General features: G+C 45.9%; 1 protein-coding gene across 1 annotated transcript in view; it reads left to right on the top strand.

Annotated features, from left to right (window-relative positions):
• Window positions 1–13,595, top strand: part of HSF5 (heat shock transcription factor 5) — a 32,164-nt gene extending 18,569 nt beyond the window's left edge. Inside the window, exons 4-6 of the mRNA XM_073566067.1 lie at window positions 7,157–7,498; window positions 10,698–10,818; window positions 13,525–13,595. Of these exons, the coding sequence (XP_073422168.1) occupies window positions 7,157–7,498; window positions 10,698–10,818; window positions 13,525–13,595 (534 nt within the window). The remainder of the gene's footprint in view (window positions 1–7,156; window positions 7,499–10,697; window positions 10,819–13,524) is intronic.
• The last annotated feature ends 463 nt before the right edge of the window (window positions 13,596–14,058 follow it).

Raw genomic sequence — 14,058 nt, forward strand, 5'->3', positions numbered from 1 at the left:
GCTCTTGGAGGACATTCTGGTACCATTCTTTATTCATGGCTGTGTTTTTAGGCAAGACTGAGAGAGAGCCCATTCCCTTGGCTGAGAAGCAACCCCACACATGAATGGTTTCAGGATGCTTGACAGTTGGCATGAGACAAGACTGGTGGGAGCGCTCACCTGGTCTTCTCCGAATAAGCCGTTTTCCAGATGTCCCAAACAATCGAAAAGGGGATTCATCAGAGAAAATGACTTTACCCCAGGCCTCAGCAGTCCACTCCCTGTACCTCTTGCAGAATATCAGTCTGTCCATGATGTTTTTCCTGGAGAGAAGTGGTTTCTTTGCTGCCCTCCTTGAGACCAGGCCTTGCTCCAAGAGTCTCCGCCTCACAGTGCGTGCAGATGCACTCACACCTGCCTGCTGCCATTCCTGAGCAAGCTCTGCACTGCTGGTAGCCCGATCCCGCAGCTGAAACACTTTTAAGAGACGGTCCTGGCGCTTGCTGGTCTTTCTTGGGTGCCCTGGAGCCTTTTTGGCAACAAGGGAACCTCTCTCCTTGAAGTTCTTGATGATGCGATAGATTGTTGACTGAGGTGCAATCTTTCTAGCTGCGATACTCTTCCCTGTTAGGCCATTTTTGTGCAGTGCAATGATGACTACACGTGTTTCTTTAGAGATAACCATGGTTAACAGAAGAGAAACAATGATGCCAAGCACCAGCCTCCTTTTAAAGTGTCCAGTGGTGTCATTCTTACTTAATCATGACAGATTGATCTCCAGCCCTGTCCTCATCAACACCCACACCTGTGTTAATGGAGCAATCACTGAAACGATGTTAGCTGGTCCTTTTAAGGCAGGGCTGCAATGATGTTGAAATGTGTTTTGGGGGATAAAGTTCATTTTCTAGGCAAATATTGACTTTGCAAGTAATTGTTGTTAAGCTGATCACTCTTTATAACATTCTGGAGTATATGCAAATTGCCATTAGAAAAAATGAAGCAGTAGACTTTGTAAAAATTAATATTTGTGTCATTCTCAAAACTTTTGGCCATGACTGTACTTCATACAGTATAATGGGCACCATATATTACTTCGTACAGTATAATGGGCACCATATATTACTTCATACCGCATAATGGGCACCATATATTACTGCCTACAGTGTAATGGGCCGCATATATTACTTCATACAGTATAATGGGCACCATATATTACTTCATACAGTATAATGGGCACCATATATTACTTCATACAGTATATTGGGCCCCATATATTACTTCATACAGTATAATGTGCACCATATATTCTTCATACAGCATAATGGGCACCATATATTACTTCATACAGTATAATGGGCCCCATATAATTCTTCTCCCCAAACCCCGCTGCTCTTGTCTCCTCAGTGTATTCTGATCCTCCGCACTGCTTGGCACAGGGACATTATTAACTTTACGAATATAATTGTCCACTTGGACTGATAGTAATAGTGATTTGTTTGTACTCTGTTGTCTGGGGCTGGCCCACTTTATGGGGGTGCACAGGGCATATGATTATACACCAGTAAAAAGTATGAGAGGCTCAATATGACCAGTGCCACCTAGTTTCCTACCCCTCTTATTCTACTGGTACTGTGGGCACTGAGGAAAAGAAAGAAACAGAGAGAAAAAAAACAGAGAAAGAAAGAAAGAACAAAGAGAGAAAGAAAGACAGAGGGGAAAGAAAGACGAGAGAGAGAAAGAAAGAAAGAAAGAAACAGAGAGAGAAAGAAAAAACCAACAGAGAGAAAAAAAAGAAAGATTAGAGCGATAAAGAAACAGAGAGAGAAAGATTCTATAAAGATACTATAGCAGCCCGGCTCCCACTGTAGTGCCCACCTGAGCCTCCCGATGCAGGACATATCATGATCCACTTACATGGCCGGCAACCCCAAGTCCAAGGCGATCCTGCTGTCCGCGCTGTTGGAGGAGGACACGGTGATGGATCTGAAACATTCCCTGAAGTGCCTCCATGGTTCCGTCACAATCTCCTCCCGAAATTACCTAATTTCCGTTCAGCTTCTAGCACATCACTTCCGGTAGAACGTCACGTGCGAATTTTAAAGTATTCCGCGGGGGTCCGCCGTGTACTCCTGTGTCCGCGGGAAAAGTAAGCTCCCAGCCGTGGCAGTGGGACAGAATCTCTCTCAAAATCGGGACTGTCCCGCTGGGAGGTATGAATGCTCCCCGCCATACACCTTGTACACGTATGGCTCTGCACACATCATAAACACGATTCCACTTTTTACACACACAGAGCTCCGCTCTGTACACCTCGCACACACACGGCTCCACTCAGTACACACATGGCTCCACTCCGTAAACCTCGTACACATGCGGCTCTGCTCCGTACACCTTGTACACACGTGGCCACGCTCTGTAAACCTTGTACACAAATGGCTCCACTCCGTAAACCTTGTACACATGCGGCTTTGCTCCATACACCTTGTACATTCGCAGTTCCGCTCCGTACACCTCGCACACACGTGGCTCCATACACCTCACACATGTGCGACTCTGCTCCGTACACCTCGTACACGTGCGGCTCTGCTCCTTACACCTCGCACACGCACTGCTCAGCTCCATACACATCTCTGCTCCGTACACCTCGTACACGTGCGGCTACGCTCCTTGCACCTTGTACACGTGCGGCTCCGCTCCGTGCACCTTGTACACATGCGGCTCCGCTCCGTGCACCTCGTACACACGCACGGCTCCGCTCCGTGCACCTCGTACACATGCACGGCTCCGCTCACCTCGTACACATGCACGACTCCGCTCCGTACACCTCGTACACACGCACGGCACCGCTCCGTACACCTCGTACACACGCACGGCTCCGCTCCGTACACATCGTACACACGTGGCTCTGCACCTTACATCTCGCACATACACGTCTCCGCTCCGTACACCTTGTACACACGTGGCTCTGCTCCTTACACAGGGCCGGGCTGAGACCAAAAAGCAGCCCTGACACAAAAAAAAAATCACCAGCCCACATACAATGAATGTCATCACCCAAATCGTAGAACACTGGCAGGTTGTGCCAACTTTTGCTTTAGCGCACACACACACGCACACACTTACCACACAGCTCACACATATCACACACACACACAGCTTACGCGTATCACACACACAGCTCACACATCACACACATACAGCTTACATGTATCACACACACACAGCTCACATGTATCTCACACAGCTCACACGTATCGCACACACAAACACACACCGCTCACATGTATCGCACACACACAGCTGACACGTATCGCACACACAGCTCACACGTATCACACACACAGCTCACACCTCACACGTATCGCACACACACACAGCTCACACATATCACACACAGCTCACACACAGCTCACACGTATCACACACACAGCTCACACGTATCACACACAGCTCACACCTCACACGTATCGCACACACACAGCTCACACGTATCACACACACACAGCTCACACGTATCACACACAGCTCACACCTCACACGTATCGCACACACACAGCTCACACGTATCACACACACACAGCTCACACGTATCGCACACACACAGCTCACACTTATCACACACAGCTCGCACGTATCACACACACACAGCTCGCACATATAACACACCCAGCTCACACGTATCACACACAGCTCACACATATCACACACCCAGCTCACACGTATCACACGCACACACACAATTCACACATATCACACACACACAGCTCACACGTATCACACACACAGCTCACACGTATCACACACACACAGCTCACACGTATCGCACACACACAGCTCACACGTATCGCACACACACAGCTCACACGTATCGCACACACAGCTCAAACGTATCACACACACAGCTCACACGTATCGCACACACACACAGCTCACACGTATCACACACACACAGATCACACGTATCGCACACTCACACAGCTCACACGTATCACACACACAGCTCACATGTATCACACACACACACAGCTCACACGTATCACACACACAGCTCACACGTATTGCACACACACACACACAGCTCACACGTATCACACACAGCTCACACGTATCGCACACACAGCTCACACGTATCGCACACACACAGCTCACACGTATCACACACACAGCTCACACGTATCACACACACAGCTCACAGCTCACATGTATCGCACACACACACAGCTCACACGTATCACACAGCTCACACGTATCACACACACAGCTCACATGTATCACACACCCAGCTCACACGTATCACACACACACACACAGCTCACACGTATCACACACAACTCACACGTATCACACACAGCTCACACGTGTCACACACACAGCTCACACGTATCACACACACATATCACACACACAGAGCTCACACGAATCACACACACAGCTCACACCTCACACGTATCACACACACAGCTCACACACACAGCTCACATCGCACACACACAGCTCACACGTATCGCACACACACAGCTCGCACGTATCACCCACCCAGCTCACACGTATCACACACACAGCACACACGTATCACTCACCCAGCTCACACGTATCACACACACAGCTCACACGTATCACACACACAGCTCACACGTATCACACACAGCTCACACGTATCACACACACACAGCTCACACGTATCACACAGCTTATACGTGTCACACACACAGCTCACACGTATTGCACACACAGCTCACACGTATCGCACACACAGCTCACACATATCACACACACAGCTCACACCTCACACGTACCGCACACACAGCTCACACGTATCGCGCACACACAGCTCACATGTATCACACACACAGCTCACACGTATCACACACAGCTCACACGTATCACACACACACAGCTCACACGTATCACACACAGCTCACACGTGTCACACACACAGCTCACACGTATCACACACACAGCTCACACGTATCGCACACACACACAGCTCACATGTATCACACACAGCTCATACGTATCACACACAGCTCACACATATCGCACACACAGCTCACACGTATCGCACACACACAGCTCACACATATCACACATACACACAGCTCACACGTATCACACACAGCTCACACGTATCACACACACAGCTCACACGCATGTATCACAGCTCACACACAAGTAGCTCACTCACGATGACAGACAGCAGTCCTGCATAAACCAAGGAATGATGCGCACAGGACCTGTGATGAGGTCACAGGAGGGGAGGAGTCATGGGTCACATGATCAGGGGGCCCTGACACCTTCCCTCCTGTGACCGCATCAATTACAGCCTCTTGCACAACCGCAGCATCAGCGTGCAGAGGCTAAATTGTAGGTGCTGCGGGTAGAGGAGCGCATAATGCCGCCCCCTGCTGCCTGCCGCTTGAGCAGCTGGTGCAAATCGCCTCATTATAGGTGCGGCCCTGATCATGAGCCTCTTGGCTGCATCCCTGATCAATCTTTTCCTTGTTTGAGATGAAAGTTTAGAGGGACGGCCAGGTCTTGGTAGATTTGCAGTGGTATGATACTCCTTCCATTTCAATATGATCGCTTGCACAGTGCTCCTTGGGATGCTTAAAGTTTTGGAAATCAATTTTATCCAAATCCGGCTTTAAACTTCTCCACAACAGTATCACGGACCTGCCTGTTGTGTTCCTTTGTCTTCATGATGCTCTCTGTGCCTCAAACAGAACCCTGAGACTATCACAGAGCAGGTGCATTTACGATATGGAGACTTGATTACACATAAGTGGATTATATTTATCATTATTAGTCATTTAGGACAACATTGGATCATTCAGAGATCCACAATGAACTTCTGGAGTGAGTCTGCTGCACTGAAAGTAAAGGGGCCGAATAATATTGCACGCCCCACAAAAAATTTAAAATAACTAATAAATTTCGTTCAACTTCACAATTGTGTTCCACTTGTTGTTGATTCTTCACCAAAAATTTACATTTGGTATCTTTATGTTTGAAGCATGATATGTGGGAAAAGGTTGAAAAGTTCCAGGGGGCCGGATACTTTCGCAAGACACTGTATGTTCTCCCTCTATGAAACTGAACCTGTCAAAAAAAAATTATACCTGATTCACATCTTTCATTCACCCCCACATCCAATCACTAGCTCGCTCTTTTCATCTACACCTTAAAAACATTTCTAGAATTCGACATTTTCTTACTTTTGACTCTTCAAAAACTCTTACTGTAGCTCTTATTTATTCTAATCTGTACTATTGTAACTCTCTACTAATCGGTCTCCTTCTTACCAAACTCTCCCCTCTCCAATCTGTCTTGAAAGCTGCAGCCAGGATCATATTCCTCACCAACCGTTACACTGATGCCTCTATACTGTGCCAGTCATTGCACTGGTTGCCCATCCACTCCAGACTTCAATACAAACATATCACTCTCACCGTCTAAGCGCTCCATGGTTCAGCATCACCCTATATCACGCCTTGTCTCAGTCTACCACCCTTCCTGTGCCCTCCATTAACATCCTCAATAATTCAAACCTCCCACTCCCTTCTCCAGGACTTCGTACGTGTTGTGACAATTCTTTGGAATGCACTACCCAGGACAATTTGATTAATTCCCAATACCCACAGTTTTCGGCGTCCCCTAAAAACGCATTTCTTCAGACTGGCCTACCGCCTCAACATATTGATCTAACTATACCTGTGATGCTGATTCAAAATTTTCTTCAAAACCAGGATCCTCGTATCATCTGTTCTTATACCCTTTATGCACTTAATAGCCCTCTGTGTCTGTACTCTTACACATACTGGTTGGTTACCGGTTCATGCAGCATTATATGAACACACTATTTATTGCATTGATGGCTGGAACATACAATGAAAGAAATTGTTACCATCCACCTTTCGTGTCTCCCCTATTTCCTCATAGATTTTAAGCTTGCAAGCAGGGCCCTCATTCCTCTTTGTATCTCTTGATTTATGTGACTATTGGTATGCTGTAATGTCTTCTATTGTCTGTACAAGTCCCCTATAAAATGTAAAGTGCTGTGGAATATGTTAGCGCTATAGAAATAAAATTATTATCAATTTTATACATTATTTGTCCCACTGCGCAGAGCCCTGCAATACCTCCTTCATTTTCTACGGAGTTCTTTCATACAAATTAGTCATCCCGTGATTCAGATGAGTTAAGAAAATATGAGATGAATCTGGAGTCTGTTTTCCAGTTTGCAGATGAGCAGCCACAATCTTCTTCTCAATTGGAAGTGATGAAGCTGGATACAGTAGAAAACCTTGTGGAGCCAGAAGCATCACCTTTACAAAATGCTGCCGTGTCAATGAGCCTAGGATATGACGAGACCAGGTGTAGTCAGGCTAACCAGTGGGAATTGTTACAACCCATAAATGCTGATGTCTCTACTGAGGCTTTATTAACCGATCAACCTGCAAGTTGCCAAGCTTCATTGACTACAGTTAATGTCTATCCTCTCAATAGTGATCACACAGAAGTAAGTAGTAAGCTAGGTTTCCCATGTAATGTCTAGAGTACTGCAAAACATGAATATGGAAAAATCAATGCAAAACACATTGGTCTGCTTCATCAAAACTTTTCTGCCAGAATTCTGGTGTAAAACACTTTGAAAAGTTGCAACAGTCTGACGCAATGCATGGCAGAAACATGGTCTGCACTCATCACAGCTCCTGGCCAGGGAAGGATGCAAAATAGACAGGACAGCGTGGGATCACAAATGACTTTCTGTGAGGTAAAGCATTTTTTCTGTGAGGTAAAACATTGTTTTTAAACAGGCAGGAAAATGTTTTACCTCACAGAGAGCAGCAACTGCAATCCCATATCATCATATCTGTATACTCTCTTTTGCATCCACTGCTGCCCAGCTGTGGTACGTTCAGATCATATTCCCACATGGTCAGGCACAGCTATATGGCCACGTTCACATGTATAGTATTTGGTCAGTATTTTACCTCATTATATGTAAGCCCAAACCAGGAGTGGGTGAAAATACAGAAGTGGTGACGTGTTTCTATTATACTTTTCCTCTGATTGTTCCTCTCCTGATTTTGGCTTACAAATACTCGGGTAAAATACTGTCGAAATACTGAACATATGAACGTGGCCTAACACAGGCCACAGAATCTATAATATAACGGACTAAGCCTCACTCTGTCCGAAGCCTTTATAGACTGCGCAAGCGCAACGCGCCTGCGCAGTCTGGCTCCAGATAGAATGAGGCATCCAGCGGTGAGGAGTGTGTATGGCTCCCAGAGATGGAGGTATGCGTACATACCGCGATCTCGGGCGCCATACTTACATACTTACCTGACCGGGAGGAGCGCTGCTGGGTCACCCTCCCAGGGCTGTGGGGTACTCGGTACCGGGCCGGTGTCGAGGGGATGTGTCACAGCAGCGGTGACCCGGTCCGTGGCCCTGGGTGCCCAAGCAATGGGGGATGTAGTTAATGGTAGAATAGTTTGTGACACCACCTGTGGTGTTTGGCAAGTATGGTGTTAGGTCAATGCTGCATGCAGATCTGCTGGGACTGATGGTAGGGTGCAGCGAAGATGTAAAAGCTCCCCACAGGTGGAGCTGTAGTCCCAGGGCAGTGTAGATGAAACCAGCACTGGGATGTAGCAGTGCTGGAAGCGTAGGGAACAGACAAGACACAGCGGTTGCAGTTTCTGTACCTTTACTGAGTATACGCAGTCCAGGGTCCTGATTACAGATGGTGTTGGAGCAGGTTAGCCTGGAAGCAGATCAGGATTCTCAGCAGACGGGCTGTGCAGTCTCCTTCCTAGCGCCTTGTGGTGTGAAGCTCCCCAGTACTTAGTTACTCTGGAATGCCTCTCTTCAGATGTTCCTAGAACTATACTTGTATGACAGACAGCTGTAGCCTCTCTTGGGGACTCCTCTCCTGAGTCCTGGCTCTCTACTCAATTGCTGTTGTGTCCCAAGTCTCTGATGGGAGCAGGGCATTTACAGCCTCCTACTCCTCTGGTATCTGTGGCAGGACCGTTAGCATCCGTACCACCGTGGAGACCAGGCTCCAGTTCTTACGCTCTCAGCTGAGGGAGCTCTCCTTCCTCGCTCAACCTCCAGCTTCGTTCCACACGTCTGCACACGTGGACCTCCTTCAACAAAACTACCCACTCCTTCCTCTCAGCCCTCAGGGAGCACCCCCTCCCCTTCATCCTGGTTCAGAGTTCCCCCTGCTGGCTTGGAGCAGAACTGTGTTGCATGCATTAGGTTAACTGCTGGAGAGACCCATCACTGCTTCCAAGCCTGGCATTACCCTCCCCTGGAGGAAGGCAAGGCCAGTGTGGCGACCATACTCCTGGGGGCGCCACACTGCCTCGTAGCTTCTCTTCGGCTGGAGACCGGGGCAGGAGTGTGGCTGGAATCGCGCATGCGCATAGCACGATACGGCACCATTTTACTGAAGACACATTTGCATGCTCGTACTCCAGCTCCAGACTCCTCCCCCGGCCTCCAGCAGAACATGACAACGCAGGAAAGAAGGGTGAGTATAAATGTTTTTGTTTTTTTTGTATGTGTGTAGTTTAATAGGGGTGAGGGGGACCATACATACCAGGTAAGGGGGGGGGAGAGGGGACCATGCATACCAGTATTGGGGTTGAGGGGACCATGTATACCACAAAAGGGGGGTGAGGGGACCATGCATACCACGAAAGGAGGGTGAGGGGACCATGCATACCACGAAAGGGGGGTGAGGGGACCATGCATACCACGAAAGGGGGGTGAGGGGACCATGCATACCACGAAAAGGGGGGTGAGGGGACCATGCATACCAGGATTGGTGGGTGAGGGAAGACCATGCATACCAGGATTGGGGGGTGAGGGGACCATGTATACCACAAAAGGGGGGTGAGGGGACCATGCATACCACGAAAGGAGGGTGAGGGGACCCTGCATACCACGAAAGGGGGGTGAGGGGACCATGCATACCACGAAAGGGGGGTGAGGGGACCATGCATACCATGAAAAGGGGGTGAGAGGACCATGCATACCATGAAAAGGGGGGTGAGGGGACCATGCATACCAGGATTGGGGGTGAGAGGACCATGCATACCAGGATTGGTGGGTGAGGGAAGACCATGCATACCAGGATTGGGGGGGTGACAAGACCATGCATACCAGGATAGGGGGGGGGGTGAGAGGACCATGCATACCAGGATAGGGGGGGTGAGAGGACCATGCATACCAGGATACGGGGGGTGAGAGGACCATGCATACCAGGATTGGGGGGTGAGGGGGCCATGCATACCAGGATACGGGGGGTGAGAGGACCATGCATACCAGGATAGGGGGGTGAGGGGACCATACATACCAGGATAGGGGGGTGAGGGGACCATACATACCAGGATGAGGAATAGGGTGCCAAGCTTACCAGGATTGGGGGGGGTGAGGGTACCATGCATACCAGGATAGGGATGAGGAGTGCCATGCACACCAGGATAGGAGGGGGCAGCACACACCAGGATGGGAGACCGTATACCAATAAAAATGCGTAGAACGGGTTCATAGCTAGTTATAAAATATATATATAAAATCTCAGAACAAGAACATGTTTTTAACACATCCAATTGTAGAACTTACTATTATTCCAAGATCTATTAATTAAAATGTACCTTGTCCATTTAATGCAGCTTTTCCTTTTTCTGCTTGTGTAGGTTGACATGAATACATCTGATATAGATGTAACTTTGTGTGTTGATGAAGTTGACTTACTCACTTCTGATACTACTTTTTCACCGAGTCAAACAGCAACATGTGAACACAAGGAGGATACAAGTGAGATATCGCAATTAGAAAAATCAGCAGGTACATTTTAGTCCATAGGATCTAATAGTGTTTAGGACCGAGCTATTTATGCACATTTCATCTGAGCGTTACATTTGGCGTATACATTAGGAATGGCTCCTCGCATCTATGACAGATGTCTTTATTAGGATCCATTCACCTGATGGAGGCCAAAAAATGTCTTTGGCTTCTGCTGGACTGGTTATCATTGGTGTAATGTGTTTTCAGCATCATTGTAAGGAGCAGAGGGTTCCCGTACATGAAAAGTGTATATCGTGCATTATATGTTTTTGTACCCTATTGACTACTTATTTCATTGTACGCCTATAGCTCTATGTGTATTTCCAACGAAAGGCTCAGACATAACGCACACTTTGAGGTCATATAGAGCAGCATAGCTTCACAGATTTGTCCACAGTAGTAATATTGGTATGTGATAAACATTAGTAATTAGGCATTTTATTGAAAACTCTTATCAATGTTGAGGAAATCTGGTCAAATACTGTATAATTGCAATGCAAGAACATAAAATATTATATATGGAGACACCCTAAGGGAATGTTCAGACTTTTTTCTGGTGCCCTGCATGTGTTCATATTCAAGAACATAGTGCATTAGAGGACAGGAAGAATTCAAGGCGCTTTTGACAGATTTGACAGATTTTTGGAGAAATGAAAACATCTGTCTGAAAAGCTGTCTATTCATTATTGAGTAAAGCAGTTGTCATAAATAATTTAATCAGGAGCTTAGTTCATTTACTAAAGTCAATTGGGGCTCGTTTATAGGCGCTATCCCATAGGCCAATAAATACTGTATGGGGACAAACAATTGTGTCCCAGTACAGCATCATATTTTTGGCAGAACAATCCCCATGTAGGCTGGGGTCACACGGCAGTATATTTCCTCATCTGAGAGTATCGGGTCAATTATGCAAATAACACTCTGATCAAACTCTGGTCATAGTGCGATCGGATTCTCTCGGATGGGCCGGAATCACACTAGAGAGAAATACGGATGAGTGCTATGCAAGAAAAAAATTGCACAGCACTCGGACCAATGTTAATCTATGGGGCAGCTCCCATCATCAGTTTTTTTCTCGCCTGTATTATACGTGAGGGTGAAATCGCAGCTTGCTGCGATATGCACCATATTACGCCCTAGACTCGCCAATGCAGGTCTATGGGTGCAAGAAAAAAACGGATTACACACGGACCATGCGTGTGACTTGTGCAAAATACGCACCGGTGTCCTTTAGAAAAGCCGGCAATTCAGTGCTCTATACTGTAAAATCACACTGACATGTTAAAATAGGATAGATAGAATACAGTATAGGTATATATATATATATATATATATATATATATGTCATTGACATATATATATTTATATTTCATAGAGATATAGATAGCAGAATAGGTGAAAAATCCATTGTCGGCATCTGTAAAATCAATGCAGAACCCGACAGGATATGACATATGGTTTACAGACAGTAAACCATTGCATATCCGTTATATTTATTTATGTCCCTCACTAATAATGTTAGTAGTGTATGTGTGTAAAATGTTGGAGCTGTAGGTGTTAAATTAAAGGATTAATTCACGGAAAAAGCTGGTGTGGGATCCTCCTTGGCTATTAATTTTTGCCCTCAGTCACTGGCTTGCCCTCTGTGGCAGAGAAAATTGTGCATGAGCTCACGCCAGTTTTTTTCTGTGAATTAATCCTTTAATTTAACACCTACTGCTCCAAAATCAGGGACATATATAAATCTAACGGATATGCCATGGTTTACTGTATGTAAACCATATGTCATATCCTGTCGGGTTCTGTAATGATTTTACAGAAGACGACAATTAAATTATCGGCTATCCTGCCATCTACCTCTGTATGAAATATAAATATATATACAGTATATATATATATATATATATATATGTGTGTGTGTGTCTCACTGATATATATATATATATATAGGCTGTATATATGTTTTCACGAATATTTGAGGCTATGGACCCATTATATGTCCATTTTGCAAGCCGGCAAGAAAATCTCGCCGTACGGATGTCACACGGATGCTTAGATGCAAGAAAATCGCATCTTCGCATTACACAAGGATGACATACGGATCATTGTTCAGGGAACATTTCTGCGATTCTCGTCCGTTTAAAACGGACCGTATTTTTAGACGTGTGTGACTCCAGCCATAAGGAGAAGATGAAGCAAAAAAAAATTCTCTCTCTCCTCCATTGTGTCAGTTCATAGAAATCAGACTGTGCTCAGATATCATACAAGTGCAGTCTGATGTTTTCCATGGACTCATTGACTTGCATGGCCGAGTGCAATCCAAATGTCAAATCAAACTCGGGCATGCTGCACTTTTTGCCCCGGACTGACTCTGTTCGAAGGAAAATTCAGACATGTCCATGACCCCATAGAATAACATTAGTCCAGGTGCAATCTGAAGTTTTATCGATTGCACTCAAACCAAAAATACGCTTGTCTGCACTTGCCCTTACAGGAGGGAATGCACGGCCGACCACAATGATTTTTATACTGGCATAAACAATCCGATCATTCGACAAAGAAGCATTATGCTGGGACCATCACTGGAGATGTGGGGGAATGCGTATTTATTATTTGATAGCATTTCTTATTATAGGAAGGAATATTTTATCGTAACATGTAACTATCTCTTCTCAGATCTGAATCTTCGGGTAGAGGTGGCCTGCACACAAGAGCAGATCGCAAAGAAATCAGAATTAAAAGAATAAAGTGTGATGCATTATTTGGTAGCCATGTCATGAGACGTTTTCATGGTGAATGTTATAAGTAGGATTGAGTATTGTTTGAAGAATGTTTTTCTTTTGAATAAATTTACGATATACTAGAAATACCAGAATACATATATACATATATGAGTTGTTTTTATGCTAGGTAAGAATAAAAACATATTTATTGGAGTGTTATTTATGTCATATTTCATAATTTGATTATGTGTGCACATAGAAAACTTACTAAGGCAACAGGTGACATAACAAAAGGAGTTGCCTTCAACACACACTTACTTAGGACTGCCACATATAGGCTTTTTTATTTTATCGGGGCCAAACATTTAGTTCCAGGTGTTATCCTAATAGTGGACAGCCCCTTTAATGGCCACAGTGTGGATGTGCACCTACATTCCTACCTACCAGGTGTGCTGGTTCTGTTTTTTTGGTGTCCCTCCCTTAATAT

Source organism: Dendrobates tinctorius, unplaced genomic scaffold, assembly GCF_039654945.1.
Source record: "Dendrobates tinctorius isolate UK_male_01 unplaced genomic scaffold, ASM3965494v1 ptg000016l, whole genome shotgun sequence".
NCBI classification, from domain to species: domain Eukaryota; kingdom Metazoa; phylum Chordata; class Amphibia; order Anura; family Dendrobatidae; genus Dendrobates; species Dendrobates tinctorius.